Source organism: Oryctolagus cuniculus, chromosome 15 (genome assembly GCF_964237555.1).
Source record: "Oryctolagus cuniculus chromosome 15, mOryCun1.1, whole genome shotgun sequence".
In the NCBI taxonomy this organism is placed as follows: domain Eukaryota; kingdom Metazoa; phylum Chordata; class Mammalia; order Lagomorpha; family Leporidae; genus Oryctolagus; species Oryctolagus cuniculus.
The window spans coordinates 4386443-4413130 of NC_091446.1; the positions used below are offsets into that span (position 1 = coordinate 4386443).

At 55.7% G+C, this 26688-nt stretch overlaps 1 protein-coding gene across 2 annotated transcripts in view; it reads right to left on the reverse strand.

Annotated features, from left to right (window-relative positions):
* DOCK1 (dedicator of cytokinesis 1) overlaps window positions 1-26688 on the reverse strand; it is a 494355-nt gene that overhangs the window by 8272 nt on the left and 459395 nt on the right. For both annotated transcript variants that reach the window (XM_051833503.2, XM_008274844.4), the window contains exons 41-49: window positions 26355-26496; window positions 26160-26238; window positions 24343-24427; window positions 22060-22146; window positions 19345-19521; window positions 18611-18694; window positions 12393-12530; window positions 6664-6809; window positions 749-947 (exon numbers count right to left, since the gene is read on the reverse strand). In XM_051833503.2, coding sequence (XP_051689463.2) covers window positions 749-947; window positions 6664-6809; window positions 12393-12530; window positions 18611-18694; window positions 19345-19521; window positions 22060-22146; window positions 24343-24427; window positions 26160-26238; window positions 26355-26496 — 1137 coding nt within the window. The remainder of the gene's footprint in view (window positions 1-748; window positions 948-6663; window positions 6810-12392; window positions 12531-18610; window positions 18695-19344; window positions 19522-22059; window positions 22147-24342; window positions 24428-26159; window positions 26239-26354; window positions 26497-26688) is intronic.

Genomic DNA, 26688 nt, shown 5'->3' on the forward strand with positions numbered 1-26688 from the left:
GCTGAACATGACCACATGGCTACAGCTGTGGCCAGCACATGCCCACAGGCCTTAGCAAGTGCCCACCTGCTTGGAGGCCCCGATGGCTCTCACCTCTGCCTTCCCCCATAGAGAGTCAGGCCACATGAGGCTGCCGCTGCACACTCTGGTTTTAAGGGAGGGGCACGTCTAGGAAAAGGGTCCCTAACTGAGCCCTATGATCACATGACCCTGCAATCACAGCCGAGACACAGCCGGTCAGGTCACGGGTGACAGCAGGGCAGGCTTCCTCCCAGTCAGCACACAGGTGAACGTCCCCGGTTTCCAGGGGAAAGTGTGGCTCTAAGTCTCAGTTCCACCTTTGAAGCTGACACTTGTGAGAATGACTCTTAACAGTTTTGTTTCTGGTCTAACTGTGGCTTACAATGTCCGGCCAGCAAGGGACAAGAGAAAGGCGTTAGCTGACACGGGAGCTGTTTTCTGCCAGAAGCAGCACTCCTACTCACGTCCTAGACACTGGGACACACGTGGGGACCATGCCCAGCAGAGCTGCGAGGAGCTGAGCCGCCAGGAGGGGAGGGTGAACACCCAGGTGTGGAGACCAGCACTCTGCTGGGGAGCGGGGGGGGGCTGCGGCTCTGCGTCTCCCACTGCCCCCAGCCCCCGGCGACTCCAGGGGGGCCGAGGGGCCCCGGGGTTTCCTAGCTACTTCTTTGCAGCAAGTGCAATCCAGAAGCCACGGCCCAGGGGGGAGGACCCCGGCTGTTACCGTTTCTGAGAGGATCACGGCCTCGGACTGCGGGGGGCAGGCGTCGGCAGGCCTGAAGTCCTTCTCCAGGGTCTCCTGGTGCCTGCTGTTCCTCTTTTCCTTCTTCTTGTCCTTCCTCTCCTTGTCCCCGTCGTCCTTGTCCAGCTTGTCCTGGGAGCGCGAGTGCATCTTCTTCGGCAGGAGAGGCTCCAGGGCGAACCTAAAGGGAAGGAGTCTTCCAATCAGCGTCGTCTTCCGGAAAGGACGCTTGCTCCCCACCCTGCAGGCTTAGGCCAGGCCACCCGGCGCTGGCCAGTGCTCCCTGCCCTTTAGGAGGAAGGGAATGGCTTACACAGGACGCTGAGGGCAGCTTCAGACGCACCATAACCAAATGCAGGTGCTGTGTTTGGATCCCAATAAAAAGCAGCAGCGAGAACCCCACAGAATCTCTGTGAGCCTGGCCAGGCTGGTGATATTAAGAGATTATCCTTTACGGTGGTAGGATGGCATTTTAAGAATATTTTGAAAGGGGAGCCCTGGCCTTTCGGGGTTGCGTGGAGACATTTAGATGATATTGAAAGGATCTGCAGAAATATTCACAAACACAGCAGGGAAAAATAGGCAGGTGCAGATGCACAGATTTCTACCTAAGTTTCTAGGATTTTGGAGACACTGGTTGGCTCCACGTGGAGAGGCCGATGGACGGCTCAGACAGAAGCAAGGTGGCTCCATCCTGCTGTACCCAGGGGCGCCCCAGGGTTTCAGCCTGAACTCAGCACGACAGGGCACCTGGATCCCAGCACTGCCACTGGATGCTAAACTCTGCTATCCCCTGGGAGCTTCATAAAAGGCACCCAGGAGACCACCAGCCTTCTGCCTCCTGACCTTGCACAGCTGATGGGCAAACATGATAATGATCCCATTCCTGAGTAAATGGATCTTGGACAAGTGCCTAAGGCATGTGTCAAAAGGTTAGTGAGTACCTGTGTGTGCATATATTCATTTATTTATTTGAAAGCAGAGTGACAGAGAGAGGAGAGACAGGGAGATCTTCCACCCACTGGTTCATTCCCCAAATGGCCACAATGACCAGGGCTGAACCAGGCTCAAGAGAGGAGCCAGAAGCTTCTTCTGGGTGTCCCATGTGGGTGCAGGGACCCAGGGACTTAGGCCATCTTCTATTGCTTTCCCAGGCACATCAGCAGGAAGTTGGATCAGAAGTGGAGCAGCTGGGACTTGAACCAGTGCCCACGTGGGATGCCGGCACCGCAGGCTGTGGCTTAACCCGCTACACCACAGCGCTGGCCCCATGGTTTGCTAACTTAAAACGAGGCTGGTTTGTCCACCCTGTTTCTTCTCTGATACACCATAAGGGGAGGGGAGGACAGGCATCCAGTTCTGAGACTGGACTTCACCTGTGTCTGCAGCCCTTGCTGTCGAGAGGGGAAAAGGGCCAGATGGGAAATGGGAAAACCTCCGTGTGCTCAGAAATAGGATACCGTTATCAGGATCTTACATTTTCAAAACAGAGCAACCTGAAAATGGTCTTTAAAGAGATTCAGTCCCTTGAGAGAAGTCACAGTTACGTGGTCACACAGGGGAAGGATCGACATTGTGATTTCCGCAAACGCCGTTTAAACTGTGGTCTCCATTTCAGTTCCACACGCAAGGCCAGGAAATCAGGAGCCAAAGCTCCCTGCCCCCTGGCTGCCCACCGTCCACTCAGTCCCCACCCCAGGTGGACGGAGCTGGGCCCTGGGCCCACCCTTGGGAGCTCCTGCTCCTCTCAGCAGCTCTCAGACCCCACTTCCTGGACCTCCAGGGTCGCTGGCCTCTTCAAGCGGTCCCACGAGAAACGAATTCAGGAAGCTGTTTCTCCTAAACGCATCTCCGAATGGGACATTTGGAAGGAAAGCACCGCTCCAGTTAAATGACAGCCTCGCTCCGCAGGATGGGATGTGCCGCTGACACTTAGCTGACTGCGAGGGCGCTGGGTCACAGAGCTGCACTGAGCCACAGACCACCAGGCGGCTGGGCGCAGGAATCCCACTCCTGCGGCTGCTCACCCAGGCCTCTGTGCTGTGCAGAGGGATCTGTTGTCATGGCACAAACACAACCTAAACAGCAAGAGCATTGACTCTAGGCATTGATTATCAATAGCTCTTCACATCATGGTGGGGGGGCGGGGGAGAGAGAGAGGGAGGGAGGGAGGGAGGGAGGGAGGGAGGGAGGAGGGTGGGAGGGAGGGAGAGAGAATGAGCTGAGGACGATGCACCTCTGAACACAACAGGCAACTACGTGGAAGCCCTCTTGTCCCCAAATCAAACCTACACCCGAGCAAGGTTCTAGACTCAGCGACCAACATGCAGGAGACGTGGAGGGCAGAGACACACGGCACACACTGCAGGGCAGGCCAGCAGCAAGATCCAGACTCTGGGACCCACAGGACAGGCAACCTGGACTTTCCAATAAATAAGTTCCAAGGAAAGGAAGTGTTTTTTTGACAGGCAGAGTGGACAGCGAGAGAGAGACAGAGAGAAAGGTCTTCCTTTTCTGTTGGTTCACCCTCCAGTGGCTGCTGTGGCTGGTGCGCTGCGGCCAGCGGACCACACTGATGCGAAGCCAGGAGTCAGGTGCTTCTCCTGGTCTCCCATGCGGGTGCAAGGTCCAAGCACCTGGGCCATCCTCCACTGCACTCCCTGGCCACAGCAGACAGCTGGACTGGAAGAGGGGCAACCAGGACAGAATCCGGCGCCCCGACCGGGACTAGAACCCGGGGTGTCAGCGCCGCAGATGGAGGATTAGCCTAGTGAGCTGCGGTGCCGGCAAGGAAAGGAAATTTTTAAAATGCACTAAAAATAGCTTGAAGAGATAATACCAAGTGGAAGGTGAGAATCTTATTTGGGCCCTGTCTCATATAAATTGTGAAAAATCATGAAACTTACAACAATGGGAAATTAACACTGATTTTTCATAATAATAGGGAATTCTGATTAGTACTTTATGTGCAATAAACTAATACAGTTATGTTTTTGAACTTGCTATAGATAAAATAATCTGATGTTTGGGATCTGCTGCAAAATACTATGGAACTTCCAGGAGTTCATGGAAAAAGAGAATGAGAAATTTATTTTGGTGCAAAAAAATTTAAACCTATGTATAGTTTCTCATAATACACATTCTCCATGAACTTTTTGAAGTTCCCTCATATAATATGGGGTGGGGGGCCAGCGCTGTGGTGTAGTGGGTTAAAGCCACCACCTGCAGCGCTGGCATCCCATATGGGTGTCAGTTGGAGTCCCAGCTGCTCTACTTCCGATCCAGCTCTTTGCTGTGGCCTGGGAAAACAGTAGAGGATGGCCCAAGTCCTTGGGCCCCTGCACCTGCCTGGGAGACCAGGAAGAAGCTCCTGGCTCCTGACTGGCACAATTCCGGATGTTGTGGCCATCTGGGGAGTGAACCAGTGGATAGAAGACCTCTCTCTTTGCCTCTGCATCTCTAATAAATAAATAAATCTTAAAAATAATAATACGGGGTGCGTGGTGGGTGGGATCCAGACTGAAATGAAGTTGTCTCAGAGGTGATCATTGTTGAAGCTGGCTGCTAGGGCTTGGAGTCTCATTATACTGCTTTGTCTACCCTGGGTCTGTCTGCAATTTTTCCACAACAGAAAGCTTAAAAATCTAAAACTATTGATAGAATATACCAGCACTAACTTTGGTCCTGAAGGTATTTTGAGACACTTGGATTTTTCCAACTGGATATATATTAGCCAACAAAACAACATCTATTAGATGTTAATATATCTATTATAGGCCGGCACCGCAGCTCACTAGGCTAATTCTCTGCCTGTGGCGCCGGCACCCCGGGTTCTAGTCCCAGCTGGGGCACTGGATTCTGTCCCGGTTGCTCCTCTTCCAGTCTGGCTCTCTGCTGTGGCCCAGGAGTGCAGTGGAGGATGGCCCAAGTGCTTGGGCCTGCACCCGCATGGGAGACCAGGAGAAGCACCTGGCTCCTGCCTTTGGATCAGTGCAGCACGCCGGCCATAGCGGCCATTTGTGGGGGTGAACCAACGGAAAAGGAAGACCTTTCTCTCTGTCTCTTTCTCACTGTCTAACTCTGCCTGTCAATATATATATATATATATATATATATATATATATATAAAACGACAACCAAAAGGCTTCTTTGTTTTATTCGAGGTTTTTCAGAATTTGAGAAAATGAACATATTTTAGTATGTTTTTAGTAAAAAGAAAAAAAATCCATGGCCCACTTTCCTCCCGGGGGAGGACCTATGTGAGATCCTGCCGAGTGCACAGACGCCAGAGAAAGACAGTTTGAGCTTTAAATTTTCACCTGATGAGAAGCAGCCACCATCAGGATGAACTTTATTCTGCACATAACCCATGCCATTTGAGACTGAAACCTCATTTTTCCACATTAGTTGGATAGCGAGGGTGGTAACCCAGAGACTAAAGGCGAATCTGGACTCTAATAAAGATGGTTCTAGTTAAAGGTTACACTGACGCCGCCCGGGGAGGGGCTGGCCGAGAGCCCGTGTCCTCACAGGTGGCATTTACCACTCTTCTCTCCAAGAGCTCGGGGTCCACCTCCAGCCCAAGCCCTGCATTCCTGGAGATACGAACGCCTTTCACAAGTAGCCCGGGGACTGTTCTTGGGGAGAAGCTGAATTAGATTTCTTCAGCAATCTTTGTGCTGGCTGACAAGCACACATGATTTAAATACCTCTAAATTGAGAATTTCCATATGGACTTGGCCTTATAAATATCAGATGCTGCTAACAATTAATGGCAGGAAGAAAAGCCTGGGTGGAGCTGCGACTCTGCATTGGGTACGTCAGTTTTTGGCAACAAAGGGCACTTTGAGCTGAGTGTCCCTGGGGCTATGCTTGCAATCTGTGTGTCCCCGTGGATGGGGCCAGGAGCCTGCGGGTGAAGGGTGATGGATTGTACACCAAATGGGATTGGACACAGTTGTGCAAACTCAACACAGAACAATTAGTGACTCCCCTCTGAGGTTCAAAGTGCAAGCAACAGTGTTTCTTTTCATATAATAAGAACAAGCTTTACATCTTGCCTTTGAAAACCACAAAGAATATCAACATCGAGGTTCCCTTTGCAATAATCAGACCTCACGCAAGAGTCACAGGGAGTGCCCATGAAGGTTAGTTATTTTGCTTTACTACTCGATTCTTGTTTGCTTGGTGCTGCCGGGTGCTCAGGATCAAACACGGGCCTACAAAGTGGTTTTGCAGAAACAAGGTAGCCCATGATGTGGTTTACAGGAGGAACTCGGAGTAGCCAAAATTACAAACAGCGAGGAGAGCAGGGGTGCCAGGGGCTGGGGGGGCTGCAGGCTGGGGAGTTACTGTTTAATGGATACAGAGCTTCAGTGTTCCAAGGTGAAGGGAGCGCCATGGAGGGATGGTGGTGATGGCTGCAAAGCCACGAGGGTGTCCCTAAGACCATGGAGTTGTGTGCACTTGATGGTGAAGACGCGATGTTCTGTTCTGTGTAATTTTCCACAATAAAAGCAAGCGGGAAAAAGCACTCACACCCTCAGCATTTCCCTTTAAAAAGCAACACACCGTAAACGTTTTGCTGGCAAAGAAAAAACAAAATAGGAAGAAACAGAAATGAAGGTTGCCCAGCAGCGTCCTATAAGTCTGGTGCAGTGGGGCACTGGGAACGTCCCATGCCAGCCCCGCCCTGGCACGCCAGCCCGGAGGCAGCACAGAGCCCAGGAGCCATAGGTAGGGGGTGAGTGCTCAGGGCGGCTCTGCACGGGATGGGAATCTTAACTCGGCAGACCCTGGAGGCTGCGATGTTTCGGAGGGCCTCAGTTTCAAAGGCAACACTGACTTAAAGACAACCCCCAGTTGTGATGAAACACAGGGCCCTGGGCCCGACTCACCCATCGGAGCCCGGCCTGGACGGGGTGCTGTCTGACGACAGGGAAGAGACGGAAGCCACGGACAGAGGCCGGGACGTCGAAGGCATGGTGAAGGACCGCACCATGGACCGGGGGCGGCTGCCTCTTCTCTCATCCAGACTTGAGGGCTGAGAGAGGGAGAGAGACTTGTCTGAGGCTGTACCTGCTGTGGCCAGAGTCCCGCAGCTCAGCCATCTCACAAGGAGGACTCTGGACCACAACTGTGCACCTGTTTATAAGCAGTTTCTGTTCTTGCTCTGAGCTGAGGACAAAAGTGACGATTATTTCAGAGTCTTCTGAAACTTGAATGGATGTTATAAAAAAAACAACAACTACAACCAGGAAGCACCTTCTTCGTCTTTGTATTTTCAACGCAGCTTTCCTCTCCAAGACCATACTGCACCAGCCCGTTCCAAAGCCACAATGAAGACGCAATGTGTTGAATGATCTCTAGAATGCGCTTACAGGATTCACAAGATCTGCAGATGAGCCCTGTACGCCTGTGAATGCTGGCGAACTGTGCAGATCACCAAAATACACGACAGCTTCTCTGCACTAAAGCAAGGTGCTCCTGTGGCCTTGTTAACGGTGGGTTTCCTCCTTCGCAAGGGACTGGCACAACAGACCAAACACAGACACAGCCAGGGCTGCTCAGTAGCTGGAAGACGCATTTGGGAGAAAACTGGTCTCTGGGTGGAACTTTCCACGCTCTCTTCGTCATGTGGTACCCCAGCAAGAGTCATTAAAGCATGGATGGTGTCAACGTACACTCAGCTAGGACATGCTGTTGCTCCTGCGCCCAGAGCCAGATGTGCAAACGCTGGGATGCAGCAGGTGCACAAATGTTCTGCTCTACCAGAGGACACAGAACCGGCCCCTCTGAAGGTCACTTCCTGTCTGCATCGCTTCCCACCCAACCTGAGCTATCCCCTCATCCCAGCAGTCACCTGCAAAACCCTGCTGTGGACCCAAGGGTTCCAGGCTTCAGCGGTAAGACACGCTTGGTTATGGATTACACAACTCCACTTCCACACCCAAAAAGTGAGCCTGTGTCTTAAACTCCAAGTAAAATCCTACTACTTGACTTGTAAACTATTTCTTTCAAAGTAAAGACTCTAGCAAAAGCACACAGGAGTTGCTAAACTCTTCTCTAATTGGCTCACAGCAATGTGCAGCTGGAGTTTGCTGGTCAGCCTTGGACTTAGCCCCAGTGATGGCACCAGTGGCTGTCTCCATGGCAATGTCCTTGACATTAACCAGCAGAAACTCAAAGGGTGACAGTCACCTGCAGATGGTCCCTGTCTGTGAAGACGTTTCCTACACAATATCCGGTGGCTCCGAGTTTCCACCATGGCCACCCCTCAGCCTCTGGGCAGCACGTGGCAGCCTGTCTCCCAGCCAGCCCCGAGGGCCTTGTTTTGGGTCCGGGCTGTTCCTGGCCGTCCACAGAAGGGCCCATTAGGCTCTCCAGTCTGCCACCTCCGGCACCAGCCGCCCCACCTCGGCCACTGCCTCTTCTCGGGGCAGCTCTGCGGGACTCTGTGCCCCTTCACTCTCTGATCCAGACTGCTGCCCTGGCTGTTTGCTCTCTCCCACCTCCTCCTCCACAGCAGCTTTTGAAGATGGGCACAGAGCGGGGGAACTGGCTTGGTGGAACCGGAGAAAGTGCTGGTCTTTCTGTAGACCATCCCACCTACCTGGGCGGGGAGAGCTGCCTCCCTGCCTCTCCCTGGGAACCATTTGTGGCTGGAATCTAATCGGATCCTCTTCAGATACAGGTGGGGGCAAGAAGGCAAGAGAGCCAGCAATCTTAAGCCGCTGGGAATTCTGCGGCTCGGAGGACATGGCCAGCAGCCCCCAAGGGAATGAAGCTGAGCATGTGGTGAGAAGGAACTTGACCACCCAACAGCCGGCTGGGGCCCTGGCGCTGTGAACCCCATCATGTGTCCAGCACATTGGTCTCCGTGTCTCTGTGATGGAGTGACCTTCACAGCAGCACAGTACTAGCAACTGGACCCCCAGGGCCTGTCAGGAGTGCAGGTGTGAGAACATGCTAGAATTTGGGCTCTGAGCTTCAGCTGTCCCAGGACACAGGGGTCTGGCGTGAGGACAACAGAGGTGAAGCCTCAGAGCATGGGACTGTGGATGGCCCAGAGCAAAAATTCATTTCTGCTCTCTTACCAGGCACATCGCTAGACCTGCCCAATGCCTCTAGGTTTTTTGTCTTTGTCTCCCAGCCAAAGGGGCTGTGAGGTCCCACCTGCATTAGTCATAGTGTTTAATGTCCCCTAAGTCACAGGTAGGAGTGGGAGGGAGGGAGGGAGGGAGGTGGGGCAGGTGTGGTTTTTTTTTTTTTTTTTAAGGGAACAGAGAGAGAGAGGGAGAGGGAGAGAGAGATGTTCCCATACCCTGCTTCTCTCCCCAAAGGCCCACAATGGCCAAGGCTTGGCCAGACTGAAGCCAGGAGCAGGAACGCAATCCATATCATCCGAGTTCATGGCAGGAACTCAGCTCCTTGGGCCATCACCTGCTGCCTCCCAGGTCTGCATCAGCAGGAAGCTGCTGTCAGGAACTGGAGTGGGGAACTGAACCCAGGAACTCCGACGTGGGACGTGGGACGTGGGACGTGGGACGTGGGCATCCTAACTGGGAGTCCCAATGCCAACGCCCACTTCCTGGATTAACTGAATTCAATGACGATGACTGGGAGTCCCAATGCCAATGCCCACTTCCTGGATTAACTGAATTCAATGATGATGACTGGGAGTCCCAATACCAACGCCCACTTCCTGGATTAACTGAATTCAATGATGCTGACCGGGGCTTTACCAGGAAGGTGAGAAGCAGGTGCATGTCGCAGGTCCCTGGAAACGTGCTTGGCAGATGCTACACAAATAGCAGCCACGGGCAGACGACCCACAGAGGGCGATACTGTCCTTGAGAGCGGTAGGTGGCAAGAAGGTCTGGGCGGGCCAGGGACAGCCTGTGCGCCGTGTGGAGCACTGACCTGATCCCCCTCCCCCAGGGCAGAGACAGCAGCACTTGCAGCCCCCCGGTCTGCACGCGTCACCTGGCTGATGCTGTCACGTCACACCCTTCTCCCCACCTGTGAAATAATCCCTGGGAGTGGGTGAGGCTGGAACTGGCTCCCAAGGAGGGCGCCATCAGCTCAGCCTCCCAACCAACAGCTCTGTCAGCAGCCGTGGAGGGGCCCTGGGTCCTGTGGATTCCAGGGAGAAAACCCAGGCACCGGCCCAGCTACCTGTGCAAGGTGTGGAGGGTGAGAAGCCCTGCAGACAGAGGCCAGGTCAGGGGCCCCCTCGTGGGACCAGAAGACCCTGGCGAGCCCCCGCATGAGGCAGCCATGAAGGATGACCCCGGGCCTGTCTTCAGCCTGACTGGGGGGGTGTAGCTGTGGCCAGGGCAGGGGTCGAAGGGTGACTGGGCACAGGGGGCCAGGGGTGGGAGGGTAACTTGCAGTTTCAGAGCAGCTGAAGAGGTGGTCCAGGGTGCAGGGGGAGAGGAGCAGCCGGCCTCGGGGATGATGGGCACACGAGTGGACAGAGCAGGTCCCCTCCCGTCCCTCACCTGACTTGCAGGAGGAGAGGGAGGAAGATGAAGGTGGGATGAGAAGCACAGCTTTTTGCTGAGTTTAAAGGCAGGGGCTGAGCTGGGTGTAGCTGGCAGTCATGGTCTCTCTTCCCTCGGGCCTGGGATCTGCAAGCCTTACTCTCTGGGGGCTGGGGAGGCCAGGCTGCTGGGCTCCCATCCAGGGGCCGGTGGCGCCCCAGAGCCCAGGACTGGCCGGATGGAGGCTGACACAGAGCGTGCGGGGGGCCTGTGTATTATGAAGTCAGACGGTGTCCAAATCCTCTCGTTTTAGGGCTTAGGCTGGCTCAGGAAAATTGACAAAATGGTTTATGTCCTTTCCATAGGCTTTTTATTTGTAAATCCATCTCTTTGGAAACAGGATGATGCTATATTGCTTTTCAAGGTACTCTCAGATGCTTGCAAGTTTCCAAAGCAGATAAGACAGGAAGGGCTCTCGCCAGACTGCTCTTTCTTGCCACATTTCTCAGGGAATGACAAGGGTGTCTGCCCTGCCTCTGGGCTGGCTCCAAGAAGCCTGGCGGCACTGCCTGCCTTTGGAGTCCCAGGACGGAGGAGGAGGAGGGAAGGCAGCTCCGGGGGGTGGGGGAGATGCCCTCCTCACTCCCAGTCCTGGCTGCCCCACCAGGGGATGGTGGGAAGCTGGAGGGGACAGCACGGTTTCAAGGGGTGGTGGGCATCGCTGGTTCAGCCAAGGATGGCACGGTGGGTGCAGCAGGGGGAGCCTGTTCTCGGCTAGGAGACGCTGCCGCCACCCACCCACACTCCCACCTCTGGCCCTGGCCTTTCCCTCCACCTGTGCCAGGCGGTGGCACCACTGCAGAGGAGCGGTGAGCCTGAGAGCTCTCTGTAGTGGGGGGTATTAATTACGTGATTGCTAAATGCAGAAGCTCCTCACTCAGTGAGGAAACCTCACGATTCCCCAAGCGTTTCTCTCCCAGAATCAGGAGCAGCCTGGAGCTCTGACCGAGACGCTCAGGACACCCGCGCCAAGCGCTTCTTGCTGCACAACTCCGACTGCAGTGAGCTGGGAGCTGGCAGCCCCAGGCACGATGCAGGACTCCGGCCTCTGAGACGGGGCCTCGCGAGGGGCTCCCGGGACAGCACCCTGAGTCCGAGGCTGCTTGCCGGCAGCGGCTCCCGCTGGGCTGGCAGTCAGATTCCCACCTGCTGGGCTTGCAGACCAGGGCCCGTGGTCAGGCCCATCCCCCGTCTGGCCTGGGCTGGGAGACCCGGGGGCTCGGCCACGCCCAGCAGGACTGTCTCAAGCCTGCTGCGAGACCTCCAGCATAGGGCTTGCTCTTCGCGTCACTGAAAATCACAAACTGCTCTTTCCCTCCCACTCCTGATCCAGCCCCAGCTCTCAGAAACCTTTCTTGGACTCACGGCAAAAGTCTGGTTCCGCCTCACCTCCCAGCCCCTGCCTGGTGTTGTAGGCCCTCGGAGGTTGGGTGCCGTTCCCACTGCTGCCCTGAGATTTGTCTTCTGCCCCAGGCATGTCTGTGTCTGCACTGGCCTCTGGCTCACCATTCAAACTCCTGCCACCCAGCTCTGCGGAGGGCCTCGCTTCCCAACACAGTGTCTTCTCTCCTCCCAGTCACCTCCCACTTGGCTTCCTTTGCCCAGATCAGCCACCTCTTCCTTGAGAAGGTCAGTCTGGGCTGATAGCTGCAAACCTCAGTATGCGTCCCTTCTCCCTCATGGCTACAGTTCTTAGATATCGGCTTTGGACTGGGTGCAGGCGCCACCTCTGCTTTACGGAATCGCGAGTGCTCCTGCTCTTGGGTTATGTAAGCAGGTGTGTGTGTGTGTGTGTGTGTGCGTGTGTGTGTTGTGGGAACATAGGAGTGGGATCTGTTAACCACCCAAGGGTCATGGGCCACTGCTCCAGAACATAAAGGGTCCACAGTGTTCCAGCGGGTGTGTGGGGTGTTTGGTGATCCGACATGTCCAGTTACTGAAAGGAAGTGGCAGACCGGCGGAGGAAGGGTCTGAGTTTCCTCACACCACCCCTGCAGGCATCCTGGGCACACATGAGCCCCTCTGGGCAGCGAGCCAGCCACAGCCCCAACCCCCGACCCTCCGTGGCGAAACCCACATACCATGGTTCGAACGCCATATTGCTTTTCCACTTTCTCCTTCAGCTGTTTGAAACAGGCTTCCATTCGCTCGTGGAATGGCCTCAGTGCTTCCGTCACTTTGTCTCCATGGATCCTGATCCCTTCGGCCAAAAATGGAATCTGAAAAACACAGAGGTTGATGCTCCGTATTTCTTGGTTAATGACTTAGGAAGACCCGCCCACACCAAGGGAAAGCGGCACTGTGCCAAATGCACCTGCCTTTGTTTCCAGACCGAGCTGGCTGATTACTCTCATCAGCAAGAGCTGATCCCCAAAGACCAAAGCGTTGAAATAAAAATCATCAGTGTCTTGAGCTGGAACAGCCAGTACAGCATCTCCATACGATGGCCTGCTTGGCCGGATGCGCACGTGTCCAGTCTCAGAACAGATTTCTCTGTGTTTCTCCTCTGGAACTGGGGAAGGGAGACTTTGATATGTGTAGGTGCAGCTTGTTCTGTTAGCAAGGGGTCATGCCAGAGTGCCGACGTCTCTTAGCTAAGAGTAAGCGCTGCTTTCAGTGGTGATGGAGACCCTTGGGCCAAAATGTAAAAAATGAAATCTATGTGATCTGTGGTCCCGAAGGATATTCTTATTGGAAAGGAAAATCAAATTTATGTCTCCTTAACACTAAAAATAATCGCGTCTCCACTGACAACGCTGCCACAGAATATCCACGCCAGCATTTCGCTCCCCAGAGTGGCGTGGAGTGACCTTTGCAAGTGTCGCCAGAGAGACCTTTTCCTTCCCACAGCTGAGAGAGCTCCTGAGACTCACTGCTGTTGGCGGCCGGCAGGAAACGGCCTCCCTCCCGCCTCTGGCCTCTGCTTCCCCCGCGGCGCTCAGACAATCTTCAAGGGAATCAAGCTAAGAGGTTTTCGCTTAATAATTTATAATTAAATCAAAACACCGATTAAAACCAGATTTTCCTCCTTGCGCAGAACAGCGATCTTAGCGAGCAGGTTTATTAGTAAGAAGGAGAGTAAGTACACAATCGAATTTCATGTGAACAAATTCAAGGAATCTCATCAAGATGAATCCACGCACGGCACGTATTTGGTTGCCATTTATAGCGCACCGCCGTTGCCTCTTAGGGAGGGAGGGCATGGGCAGGGGCTCCGGGTGCTCGCCGCCCACCCGGCCGCCTGCGGGCTGCAATGACTCGGAAGTCAGTGTTGCCCACACAAGGGCCCATTACCCCTCATTACCCCTTTCTGGCCGGTTACTCCCGAAAGAGCAGCAGGCAGGGGGGATTCCAGAATCCACGGGTGGTTTTCATGCTCCACGGCCATCACTCACATGGAGTGGATTACCCGGGGCCGGACAGGGTGCCCAGGAGCAAAGCTCGCTCTGTGCACCCTCTGGTGATCCGTTTGCTTCCGGAGCTGCCTGTAGGCAACCAAGGCCCCCCGGTCCTCAGAGCACTTCTGGTAGAACAGCTGTCTCCCAAACATGCAGATTTCAACCTAATCCTCTCATTGTTTGGCAGGTGAGATAAAAACTCTACATTAGGGGGCCAGTACTGTGGCGTAGCGGGTAAAGTCACCTCCTGCAGTGCCGGCATCCCATATGGGCGCTGGTTCGAGTCCCAGCTGCTTCACTTCCAATCCAGCTCACTGCTATGGTCTGGGAAAGCAGAAGATGGCCCAAGTCCTTGGGCCCCTGCACCCACGTGGGAGACCTGGAGGAAGCTCCAGCTCCTGGCTTTGGATTGGTGCAGCTCTGGCCGTCGCAGCCAATTGGGGAGTGAACCAGCAGGTGGAAGACCTCTCTCTGCCTCTCCTCTCTCTGTTTAACTCTTTCAAATAAATACATAAATCTTTTTAAAAACCCTCTACACTAGATTCTTTATATTTGGGGTGTGTTTTCTTGGAGGAGATGAGTTCAGACCACCTGGTTTGGGTCACTGCTAAGACTCTAACTGCACTTTGGCCAGTGGAACTCACAAGGTGTGAGAACAAGTCACTCTCAACAGTCCCTGATGCTGATCACGCAGGAACTTCTTTGGGGATGGGATCTGGGCCCCTATTGTTTGTCTACAGGGGCTGAGCTACAGCTGTGATCCTACAAGAGAATAGTAAGACATTCTGTGCAAACACACAGCCACGCGTGAGGTGCCTGATACACAAGTCAGAGCTGCAGGGTTCGAAACGGTCTTCTGAGACCCTTTGGTTCAGGGGGCTCCAACTCAGCCGCGCATTAACGTCTCTTGTGTAGATAGCAGAACTCCGCCCCAGAGCCTCTATTGCTCTAGGTGGGCCCCAGGGACCCTCACCCCTGAAGGGTTCCCCGGAGCCCGGAGCGGAGGAGGGCTTTCCCAAAACCATCCCCATAATCCCTCCAAGCTGAGGGCCACTCCCAAGCCCCATCCCAACGGGCAGTGCTGGCTTCGATGTCTGCTCCTGCCTGTCCCCTGCTGATCCACGCGCTGCCAGCTGCCCAGGACCCCTGGAGCCCCCTAGTGCTCCCAAGGTTCCAGCCCGGCCACAGCAGCCGTGCCTGTCACGGGCTGGGGACGAGGACTTTGGTCTTTCTTCTTGGCACATGTGGGGAGAGAAACACATATACACGGAGGCAGCTGAAAGCACACCTGGACCGGTGTCTGGACACGCGGCAGGGTGTGCAGCAGCGACAGCTCAGGACCTGGTGTCATCGGCAAACACGGAGGAGACCCAGGCAGCCCGCACCGGACCCCAGCCTCGCACTCTGCTTCAGAGACAGCCAGCAGAGGCGGCGAGCTGCCTGGGACTCACCAGCCAGACTTCACAAAGGAGTCTGGGCACAGAGCTGCTGACCGTACATACGTACGCACACCTGTGACCGGAACCCCTGAGTCCCGGGAGGAAACCCTCGCCCTGTCCTGATGGGAGCAAAAAATCCTCCAAAACCCCAAACTGCCTGTTTTTAATGACTCTCTGGCTCCATTACTGTTACTAAGACCCGGGTTTTCAAAACATTTGCAAATGAAGGCGAAGTCCCAGGTAATGTTTTGAATATGTATTTCTCCTCACTCTTTGATTTAATGAAGTTGCTATAAAACGGATTCTTTCTTTCAACTTTCCCAAGAGCTGCTTTAAAATTCTCCCTTTAATATAGCTATTACAGGTGATGACACAGTGCTGACACACAGTTGCTCTCTGGGGAGCAAATTATTTTCCTCTGTAGGACTGGAAACTCTTAAAATCCAATTTGCTGTAAGAGCTTACAGGAAAAAAGAAATCAATAGAACTTTTGCAGACCAAACTAGTTTTTGTGTTACAGCCGTCAGAAGAGTTTTGAATTTTGTCCTCCTCCGTTTCTACAACGTCTAAACAGAATCATTCCGATTTTTAAACTCCCTCCTGTTTTTCAGTAACGGAGGCTGCCATAGGAGGCTGAAATTTCTTCTTCTTCTTCTTTTTTTTTTTTTTTTTTTTGACAGAGTGGACAGTGAGAGAGAGAGAGAGAGAGAGAGAGAGAGAGAGAGAAAGGTCTTCCTTTTGCCGTTGGTTCACCCTCCAATGGCTGTCGTGGCCGGCGCACCGCGCTGATCCGATGGCAGGAGCCAGGTGCTTCTCCTGGTCTCCCATGGGGTGCAGGGCCCAAGCACTTGGGCCATCCTCCACTGCACTCCCTGGCCACAGCAGAGAGCTGGCCTGGAAGAGGGGCAACCGGGACAGAATCCGGCGCCCCGACCAGGACTAGAACCCGGTGTGCCGGCGCCGCTAGGCGGAGGATTAGCCTAGTAAGCCGCGGCGCGGGCCAGGAGGCTGAAATTGCACACAGAGGAACCACTGACCACAGGTCACCAATGCCACTGCCAACCGGCTCCAAGAGTTGATGACAAAACCGTTCCAAGGCAAACAGATCTCAAATGCATGTAGATTTATGAGAAAGCTGGATTTTTTTTTTTTACCTCTTTTAAGGTACTCTGTGTTAAAAAAAAAAAAGTAGATATGTATACGAGGGCACTTCTAGAAGTCTGGAAAGAATGGGGTCAGAGGTAGGGTTCATTCTGCTGCAAAAACCTAAGTCCACGCCGAGTTTCATATGATTTTCCATGAGCTGCGTGTATTTTTATGCACGTGTACATGTACACCACCCACCCACATACAACCTCATAGGCTTTAGAATGGCTGTTACGGGAACCAAACAGAACAAGGTGACAAACGCGGCCAGGAGGCAGAGAAACTGGGAATGTAAAATCGGTGCAGTATCCTACACAAGTTCGGAGATTCTTCAAACAACAAAAGGCGGAACACCAACCACGTGACGCTGGAATTCCGGGGGTGGGGGGGGGTTACCCCAGGAAGCACAGCCAAACAAGTGCGTGGACGCGCCCTTGAGCGCCCTGTGTCTCGCAGCAGGATTCGCAATGGCCACAGGGTAGAAAGAACCCAGGTCCCAGCTCCCAGGAACGGGTTGACAGAACGCCGAACAGGTGGGGTCGTGCCATGGAGCGTTACTCAGCCCTCAAAAGGAGTGATGTTCTGACGCCTGCCACTGCGGGTGACCCCGGAGCTGCTACGTTATAGGAAATAAGTCAGACACGAAAGAACCCAGCCTGTGCAGCCCCCTCATGGGGACAGGAAGTAGAGTGGCAGTGGGGGTGGGGGAGGGCTTGCTCGATGAACAGTCTCAGTCTGGCAAGAGGAGAGAGCTCTGGGGATGGACGGTGGTGATGGCTGTATGGCAGGGTGGATGCACTAACGCCACTGAACCACACACCTTATTTATTTATTTGACAGGTAGAGTTACAGACAGTGAGAGAGAGACAGAGAGAAAAGTCTTCCTTCCATTGGTTCACTCCCCAAATGGCCGCTACGGCTGGTGCTGCACTGAGAGAAGCCAGGAGCCAGGTGCTTCCTCCTGGTCTCCCATGCGGGTGCAGGGCCCAAGCACCTGGGCCATCCTCCACTGCACTCCTGGGCCACAGCAGAGAGCTGGACTGGAAGAGGAGCAGCCGGGACTAGAACTCGGTGCCCATATAGAATGCCGGTGCTGCAGGCGGAGGATTAACCAAGTGAGCCACAGCGCCAGCCCCTGAACCACACACTTTAAATCAGTACACTTTATGTCATGTACATTGGATTATGGTCATACATAAACACCTTTGTGTACATAATAGGAAGGGTGCTGTAAGTCCTTCAAGTTATGAAAATCCAGGATATCTTGTGAATCTGAATGCAAATTAGGAGGACGGGTAACTGAGCTCAGAAACGAAATTCAGCCTCACCATCCCAAAAGATCTCATTGGTCAGTGTGCTGACGACAGAGAGGCCGCTAGAATGAGGTTCCACGGGGCCAGCCAGAATAAGATGCCCACAGGGATGTCTCCTTGTTGCAGCAGCTCTGCCCTGTGCCCGCTGGGCAGAGGTAAGCGACACAGGATCTCCAGCCCCCGACTGGGAGCCTGGGACTCCTGGGTAAGCAAAGTGGAGCAGGCAAACCCTCATGTCCACCTCCCTCCACTGCCCAGCCTGCTGTGTGGGGTAGCAGGAGAGGATGGTGGGGACAGCGCCTCCTCACCGCCCACAGGAGAAAACAAAGTCGCCCAAAGCGTCAGAGCAGGTGCAGGCCATGCTCTCATGAGAATGGGGCCGGCACGTCCCCCACCTCACGCAGCTCAGGAAGGCCCCAAGGAGCACCTCCACCAGCAGACAGACAAGAGGCTGCGCCCAGAGTGACCCACCCCCTGGGGAAGGCATGGCTCTCTCACAGTCTCGGGGAACCTGGGGAACACGAGCAGAAAAGCCACAGAATATGTGGACTCACAGCTTGGAACGCACAAATGAGGACACACACGGCCCCCGGCGCTGGCCAGGGCGCTGCAGCTGCCGAGGCCACACTCCACAAGGACTGCCAACGCCGGCGCCTTTCCTGGCACACGCCAGAGCCAAAGGCTTTGTGGCTTTGAACTTGCCCCCACGTTCTGGTCTGGCAACCCCAGCGAGAGGAAGATCCTCCAGCAGCCGATTCACTGAGCAAAGCGATAAAGCAGACCTTGCTCATTGGCAAGAAAAAAAAATTGGGGGGTATTCAAACTAATGAGCGCAGCCCAGGTGTTGAGTTCACTACGGCAGTGGTGGCGGCGGACTTATGCAGGGGCACACGTGGCCAGGCACACTCTGTCCACCCTGCAGAAGCCTCCCTGCTGGCTGGGCCTGCGGCAAGGGGCCCAACGCCCCCCTCTAACCACGCAAGGGTACCACAGGACCCCCTACCTGCCAGGCAATCAGGTCCTTGAGCTTCTCGATCTGTTCATGGGCCTCGGCGTGCTCCTGCAGGTACCGCTCGGTGAAGAAGGCCTGTGGGAGACGGAGCACCTCAGCACACCTGCTCATCCAAGAGGGATGCACCAGGTCCCGGGAACAGCCCCGTGTAAACAGACCCTTACCCTCACCTGTGCAGAGCTCACCCCAGACCCAGGTCAAAACATGCAGTGGCGACAAACACCACACAATGGAGCTGCCCCCCGAATCCTTGGAGCCCAGCAGAGCCAGCATGGGACACAGCCCTCCCGGCTGCTCATACGCCCAGGACTCCCAGCCTGAACCTGCCCTGGGCCCGACCCACACCTGAAGGCAGCAGCCTGCTCTGTCCAGGGTGAATGACCCCTCCCTGGTACCAGCGCCCCCTTTCTATCTAACATTTGGATTCTTTCCTGTTTCTCTCCAACTGTTATCTCTTGGCACGCAACAATCCCGGGCCCCCTGAAAGCCTCCTGGGGTGCATTCTCCAGGGGCCTCTGGCCATCTGAGGATGCCCAGGGAGCTGAGCCGGGGTCAGGCTCTGCTGTTCCTGCAGCGGCTGCCTGTGGGTGCACCTGCCAGGCCTTGGCCCTGTCACTGCTGACTGCTCAGTGAGACCAGGATCAGTGCTGCACTTGGGAGACAGTGTCTGGAGCTTCCAGCCTATCCTGGGTGGGGCCGAAGGAGCAAACGGGCACGTCACATGCCTTCTCATAGTTTGCAAAGCCCCCCATGACGGCGGGGTCCACGATGCCGTTCAGGAGCATGGACAGGGGGTTGATGGGCAGGCTGGGGTCGTCCAGGTGCTGCTGCACCATGCTGTTGATCTTGTCGTTGGTCAGCTGCATGGTTTCGATGGCATTCTCCAGGGGGCTGATTTCCACCTGCAAGGGAGAGAAGACGACCCCAGGTCAGCCCAGCTGCTGTGCCCGCAGCCGGGGTCCTCGGCTGGGGTAGCTCCCGGGTCCTCGCCAGAGGGCAGCATGCCAGGACAGGGCCTGCTCCTCAGGTCCCCGTGCACCTTTCTCCCCCACAGATACTTTGGGTCTGACCACTTCGGCCCCAGCCAAGGGCAGTGGCATCTTGTTTTTATTTATTTATTTTTTGACAGGCAGAGTGGACAGTGAGAGAGAGAGACAGAGAGAAAGGTCTTCCTTTTGCCGTTGGTTCACCCCCCAATGGCCGCCGCGGCCGGCGCACTGCGCTGATCGGATGGCAGGAGCCAGGTGCTTCTCCTGGTCTCCCGTGGGGTGCAGGGCCCAAGCACTTGGGCCATCCTCGGCCAGTGGCATCTTGTATCACTGCTTGTTTCCCTAGACAGAGATCTCACATGAAAATCTCAAAAGGACAAGAGAAGCCAAGCCGCTCAGCTCTGGGGGTGTGTGTGTGTGCTTACACACACGTGTGCAAGCATGCGTGTGTGAGGTCATCTGAGAACACGCAGCTCGGAGTGGTGCCTGCTTCACAGAGGACTCAGCCACACTCCTGGTCCCTGCTCGTCTGAGAGCAAAGACTGCAGGGAGCTCAGGAACGCTGCGGCAGCCTGTGTGCGGTCTGATCAGGGACACGGCCACGAGGCGCCCCCTCACTCCCGACACAATCTCCCAGACTGCCAGGGAGCCCCTTGGGGCAGGCGGCAGGAGGCAGGGGGAGCAGCCACTCGCCCCCAGCCTCCGGGGCCCTGCTAGGCTCAGCGTTTCGGTGTCTCGAGGACACAGCCATGTCTGCAGCAGGGACCACACCTCCCGCTGGGCTCGTGCGCGCCAACCCACTGCCTCCCCTGAGGCTGGGCCACGGGGATCGCGTTGGGGGTGACCTCAACAGTGCTCTGACCCTCCCACAGAGGCGAGACAGGCCCCACCCCTGCCCAGGAACCCCGGGCCTCCTGCTTGCTTCTTGCTCTGAGCAGAGCCCCAGGAGTGACGTCTTTGGTGGCTGGGAGGGGCAATGACCAGAGGCTTTTGCAGGCCGTGGGGCTGATGGAGGGACGGTGTGGAGGGTCCTGATGTAGAAAAGTGGTCAACCAGGTGCACACGGCTGGGCTGCCCCTTGGTTGTGCCCTAAACGACACGTGTTCCAGGAACGCCACCCTCACCCTGTGCCCGGCTCCGATGGCCTCTGGAACGGAGCGTCCCCGGCTCACGCCCCCCAAGCACGGACTCCCAGTGGCTGAACTCTTTGGCTTCAGGAGAGAACTGTTTCTTATTTCTAATCAAACAAACAGGGCTTGCTGCTGCCCCCAAGATACCCCAAGGGCACCGGTCCCAGTAGACGCGGCAGGATGCAGCCATGCCGCTCTGGGCTGGCCAGGTGTCCAGTTCCGAAAGGCCAAGGCAGCTGGGGAAGAACTGTGAGCTCTTGAAGGGTCAGGGCTGCCCCATCCCAGGCCCAGAGGCTCATGGGAGCGAGTCCACTGCTGAGGCTGCTTACGTGGACTGGTGTGTCCATGGGAACAGCCTGCTCCTGGCCCTCCCAACTGCCCCAGCACTGGACACACGACCTCCTAAGCCTCCCACCTGCCAGGTGCTGCAGGGGCCTCTGTGGGCACAGACACTGCACCCCCGGGGGACAGAGCGGAAGTGGCCCCAGGCATGGGCAGAGAGAGCCCTTCGGACTCTGAGGAGGCGGCTTTGTGGGTAGGGGTCTGGCAGAGCTAGGGAAAGGCTCATGGAGTAGCCCGGAGCTCGGCCCCATGGGCAAGGGACAAGAGGGGTGGGACCAGCCCAGTCCTAGCACCGAGTCCTTGCGAGGCTCGGGCATTTGGTGGAGACTGAGAGGCAAGTGCACCCCTCTTGGGATGGGTCCCACCGGGAGGAAGGGAAAGGCACCAGGCCCCACACACAGGAATGCACATCTTGCAACTGGATCTTTCGAGAGCAGAAACCGCCAAGCCCTGCATCCCCGTGCAGTCTGCCGCGCAGCTCGGGAGACACAGCTGCCGGGGGCCGCTGTCTGCGCGAGCCTACGGAACCCTGTCCCACAGCACAGGGATCCGGCCACGGGACGCGGCAGGAATCGCAGTGGCTTTCAGAAAGACCGGGGTGGGGGGGTGGGGGGATGTTCTCGGGCCCTTTCCACGGCAAGTGAGCAGGCACCGTCGTGTAAAAGGCAATAAAACCACAGGAAGATCTTTCGGAGGGTTTACGTAAATCAGGACTTGTCTTAAACTCCTCATTTAGCTGTTGGAGAGAACTGTCAAAACAGCACAGTGACGGCTGTGTTTCCACGTCTGAGGGAAGGAAGTCTCAGCTCGGCTTCCTCCTAGGCTGTGGCCGTTGGGATAACATGGCATTTGTGCTCCACGTTGGGGGCAGGGCGATCGTGTGTCCTGCAGGGCCCGCGCAGCGCAGGCTGGTCACCGGAACACTGGGGGGTGCCTGGTCGCAGGGGTGGGGCTACCTCAGGGAAGGAGACATCCTTACCATGAAAACGGATTTGACCTCAAACCAGCGTAAAATTCCAGGCAGTTTATAGGCGGTTGTGTAGATGGTCCTCTCGATCCACATGTTCTGCAGGGGGACACACAAGACACTTGTCAGGAGCGGGGGGGGGCCTTGCCTGTGCGCAGCGTGCCAGGGTGTGTGCCGAGGTAGCACTTCCCAGGCCCCCCGTTTAACGGTCCCACAGGACACACCAAAGGCTCCGTATCTCCTGACCGTGGCCACCTCCCTGGTGTGTGGCACAGGAATATGAAAGGTGGGTGGGGAGGCTGTCCGTGCCTCAAGGAGCAGGCTTCTTGTGAGCACTTGGATTTCGGGGAGAGGCTGAGCCTTTGTGTGTGTTCCAACACTCACAGGTGCGGGACCGCTCACGTGTCAATAAAGTCAGCGTTTTTAGCTTAAAATTGCTTTACGTAACTAATGTGCATTTCTACCAGGACATAAAGATACAAGAAGAGAAGGAAATAAAATTACCCACTATTGGGTATATAATTCTCTATTGCTCAAGGCTTCTTACTATTTAAAAGTGGGTGCATGAATATTTTCAATAAAAACACCACTTGGTAATTCGTATGCTGTTAAAGAGCACGTCCCCTACTGCAGGAAATTGTTTCAAGGCAGAAACACAAGTTCACCATCAGTGAAGGCTGCACAGGACTCCGCTGTAGGGGCCACACCCTAACTCCTTCCCAGCCCCGCCTTCATGCACGGCCTTGCCCTTGACTTCGTCCTGCCATTCCAATGCTCCCCGTAACGCCAGCTCCCGGGGCGGCCGGGCTCACCAGTAGTCATCCAGGCATTGGAGATGGGGCAATGGAACTCCAACAGTTCCAGAAAACGGGCCTGGCTCTTCAAACACATTTATCCCAAACCCCCGAGATTCCAAGCGGGTCCAGCCGGACATCTGGCCAGGCCCCATGGGGATGGCTTGTCCAGGCACTGCCTTAGACCACAGCTCCGGTGCTTTCTGTCTCAGCCACCCTGGGAGGGGCCTCTGGGTTTCCTCGTGGGCTTCAGGGGCCACTTCCAGCAGCACAGACCCTGTCTCTGTCTCCCTCCTCCTCTCCGGCCCTGGATCCCTTTAACCAGGGCTGGAGGCCCTGAGAGCCACAGTTAGCCCCTGCCTGGTGGGTAGCACCCACAGCCCCCTGCCCTTGGGGGCCAGAGCCTGGTTTCCCAATCCTGCCACCCCGGCCCCTGCCCCCTCTTTCTGGAATCCTGAGGCTTTGTCAGGCGTGTGAGGGCTAAATCCCGTGGCCTCTGAGCACTTCATCCGTGTGTAAGGACCTAAACGGGGCCATCAGGGGATTCCAGGGCCAGAGAGAAGCACAGAGCCTCTGAGGCTTAGCCCAGCTCCAAATGTCAGGAGTCGAGGTTATTCTTAGCTCGGCGCCCGGCTGGCGACGCAGCCTGCGGCAATGCACTTGACCCCCTTGTGTCTACTCCTTTACGGCATGAGACCATCTATCCTTGCCAGATGGGAGCTATGCGAGGGACATCCCAGAGCTGCCTGGGAACCGTTCTTGGCACGGCATCCCAGGCGGTGCCGAGGCTGTGTGCTCTGTTCAGATGACCCTGCAGGGACCAGCAGGAAATAAGGTGTTGGTCCGAACACCACCAGCAAGTTACAACCACAGGAGGCTTTGGAATTCACCTGGCTGCAAGCTCTCTCCCCGACACAGGAGGAAACCAGGCTCAGGGCAGAGGGGCCTTCCCTGAATGGGCCTCCAGGATCAGGAAGGAGCCCGAGGAGCTGCATAGGGAGGAGGCTCCCTGTTGGAGGTGCTAATTTACCTTTGACGCCCCACACCCCCCACACCCAAGAGGAAGCCATTCCTAGGGTCCCTGGGGCAAATGTCCTCTTGCACATGGGCCTGGAGAGGGGCCCTGGGGGAGGCTGACAGGCAAGAGGGGGAGACATGTAAGGTCTTCAAGTCCTCTGGCTGACCCGATGCCTTTTAAACCTGGAATCCAGTAAACCAGCTCATATGCGTAGTTCTTAAGGGTATGAGGATCAGCATTAATACTTCCGTGATTCTGTAACAACGGACACTTGGCAGTGCCTGGGGCCCTTTTTGTTGGGTTGTGACAACTGGGGAGGTGGTACAGGCATGCGGTGGAGGGGGGGTGAAGCTGTACAGGACAAGGACACTGAGGCTGCCCCGCGCCAGCCTTCGAGACCACACTTCTCCCCAGGCACCCTTCTGGGTGGCGGGATGAGGTTTCTTAGGGTGGGTGTTTGCTATTTACTTATTTATTAATTACCGCGAATTCGTTGTCTGGGTTTTTCTCTCCCTTCCGGATGGGCCGAGAATACTCGAATCGCTGGACCTCATTCACCCTGTAAAAGCTAGGCAGAGACAGACGGATCCTTAGACGCCTAACGCAGAAAACAGCCGGTCTGCTTTCAGACACAGGGTCTGGCCTCGGAGCACGGCAGCCACTGCAGCCCAGAAAGCCTCCCCCAACCTTGACCTGAAGCCGCCTTGGAAGGGACACGTTGGCAGGTGGACAAATTGAGTTTTGCCTCCTCCTTGTCCCTGCCGGCCCTCAGGGGAGAAGATGCCGAGTAGGAGTGAAATGGGCAAAAACAGGGAAAAGGTGAAGTGAAGGGGATGACAGAAAAGGCCTGAGTATTTAACTGACGGGGTTGCCACCGAGAAAATTTAAGGAGTGATTTATCCTTTTAGCTCAATAATTTAATGATTTATTTACACAGTTTAATTTAGTATTTAAATTTTTAAACATTGTATGTGTTTATTATTTTCAAAGGGCATGTTTTAGTTTCAGATCCACAAAATACAAGTTTTGCAACTACCCAGGGCGGCAGGCATGGGACACTGACAGCCTCCTCCCTCGTGGGAGGGGGCTGCAGATGCCAGCGGCAGGTGCAGGAGGCCGACCTCTGTGGCTCCCACATCCGAGGGATTTACCTCCACAGACTCTGAGGTTCACTCTCTGCTTCATGCCTCTCTCTGAGGAAACGAATGTTGCAGACCTTAAAATGCACGCTTTCTGAAAGCAATCATTCGTAAGTAAACAGAGGCCCAGTTTTTCTGCCATTAGCACTACTGAAAGGTCCAAGAAATGAAGGAGGGTTCAAGGAAGCACGGAACGTCACGAGGCAAACAAGCAGATCCGAGGAGCACCGGGCCATCCGAGAGGCTAACTCTCTTTCTCCACAAGAACATGGATCACATACAAAAGAAAATTCTGAACATCAAAGAGGCATCTGCTACAGCAGGTGTTCCTACACCACGGCTGCGTCAGGTGCAGTTCGGCTGGAAGGCGTAAGATCTCTGCCCATTTAGACAGTCGACGCACGAGGTCTGGAAAGCGCCTGGTAATCCCACGTTACATAACTGTGGCGACTGCCATGCCGCGGGACGAGGGGCTCCTGCTGCACGTGTGGCGCCGGCAGCAAACCTTCAGCCCCCCAACCCGGTGAACCTCAAACACCTGACCCGCACCGCGGGTCTCCCTCAGACTGGTGTGGGCGAGGCTGGGCAGGGGCTGCAGAGCTCCAGCGCAGACCCCCCCTCACGGGACGGACATCGAGAAAACGGGCTGCCGTCTCCTCTCTCTCCGACCCCCGGGGCCCCCTCCCTTGGACCACGGCAAGGGAATGTGCACCCCCTGGTGCTCTGGGTGCAGCAGGAAGATGCCACTTGCGATGCCTGGGTTCTCTCTGCACCCCAGCTTCTTGCTAAAGTGCACTCTGAGAGGCAGCAGGTGACGCTCAGGGGCTGCAGCCCTGCCCCCACATGGGAGCCCTGCACTGAGTCCAGGGTTCCTGGCTTCGGCCTCACCCAGCCCCAGCGGTTGCAGGTGTTTGAGGAGTGAACCAGTGCATGGAAGCTGTGTCTGTCTTTCAAATAAATGAAAATAAATTTACAACCCCACATCTTCCTCCTGTACGTCGTTGGGTGGGGTGTGTGTGTGTGTGGGGGGGGAGAATTAGCTGTTTCCACTCTTCAAAAGGGAAGGAGAGGGTGTCTGGGAAGCTCACGAGAGGCTAAAACGCATCTTCAAGGCACGGAGCGGGCAGCGCCTCGGGCTGGGGCGAGGGTGGCAGGCGTTACCTGACGATCTGCTCGGACACGGGCCTGTGAAATTTCAGGGGCAGGTCGAGCTTGGGCTTCACCGTGAAGCACTGAATGTCTGAGGGGTCGGGGGTTAAGGGTCAGCACGGCGTGAGCCCTGGGAGAAGACCCCCCCAGGCACGGGCAACCACCCCGAGGGGGACGGCTTCCACGGGGCGCGGGGCTAAAGGATACGCTGTCCGGGGGAGTTTTTGATGTCGTCGCCGGGGGGAGACGTCGTCTTCATCTTCTCGGCGTTTGGAAACTGAGTCAGCAGCCGTGCTTCGAAGTCCTCCCGGCGTTCGTACTCTTTCCCTCGGTAAATGAAGACTTTTCCCTGGAAACAGCGGCACTCGCTAAAGCAGCACCTCGGGGCGGGGCCAGGGAAGGCTGGCAGGCCACGGCTCTGGGGCGAGCCTGACCATTTAAAAAGTACGCCAGGGAAGTGAAGGGTGACTTGTGGCACATCGGGGTGAGGAACCAGGAAGCCACGGCCACCAGCCCCGTGCGCACATGCTGCGGAAGCAGC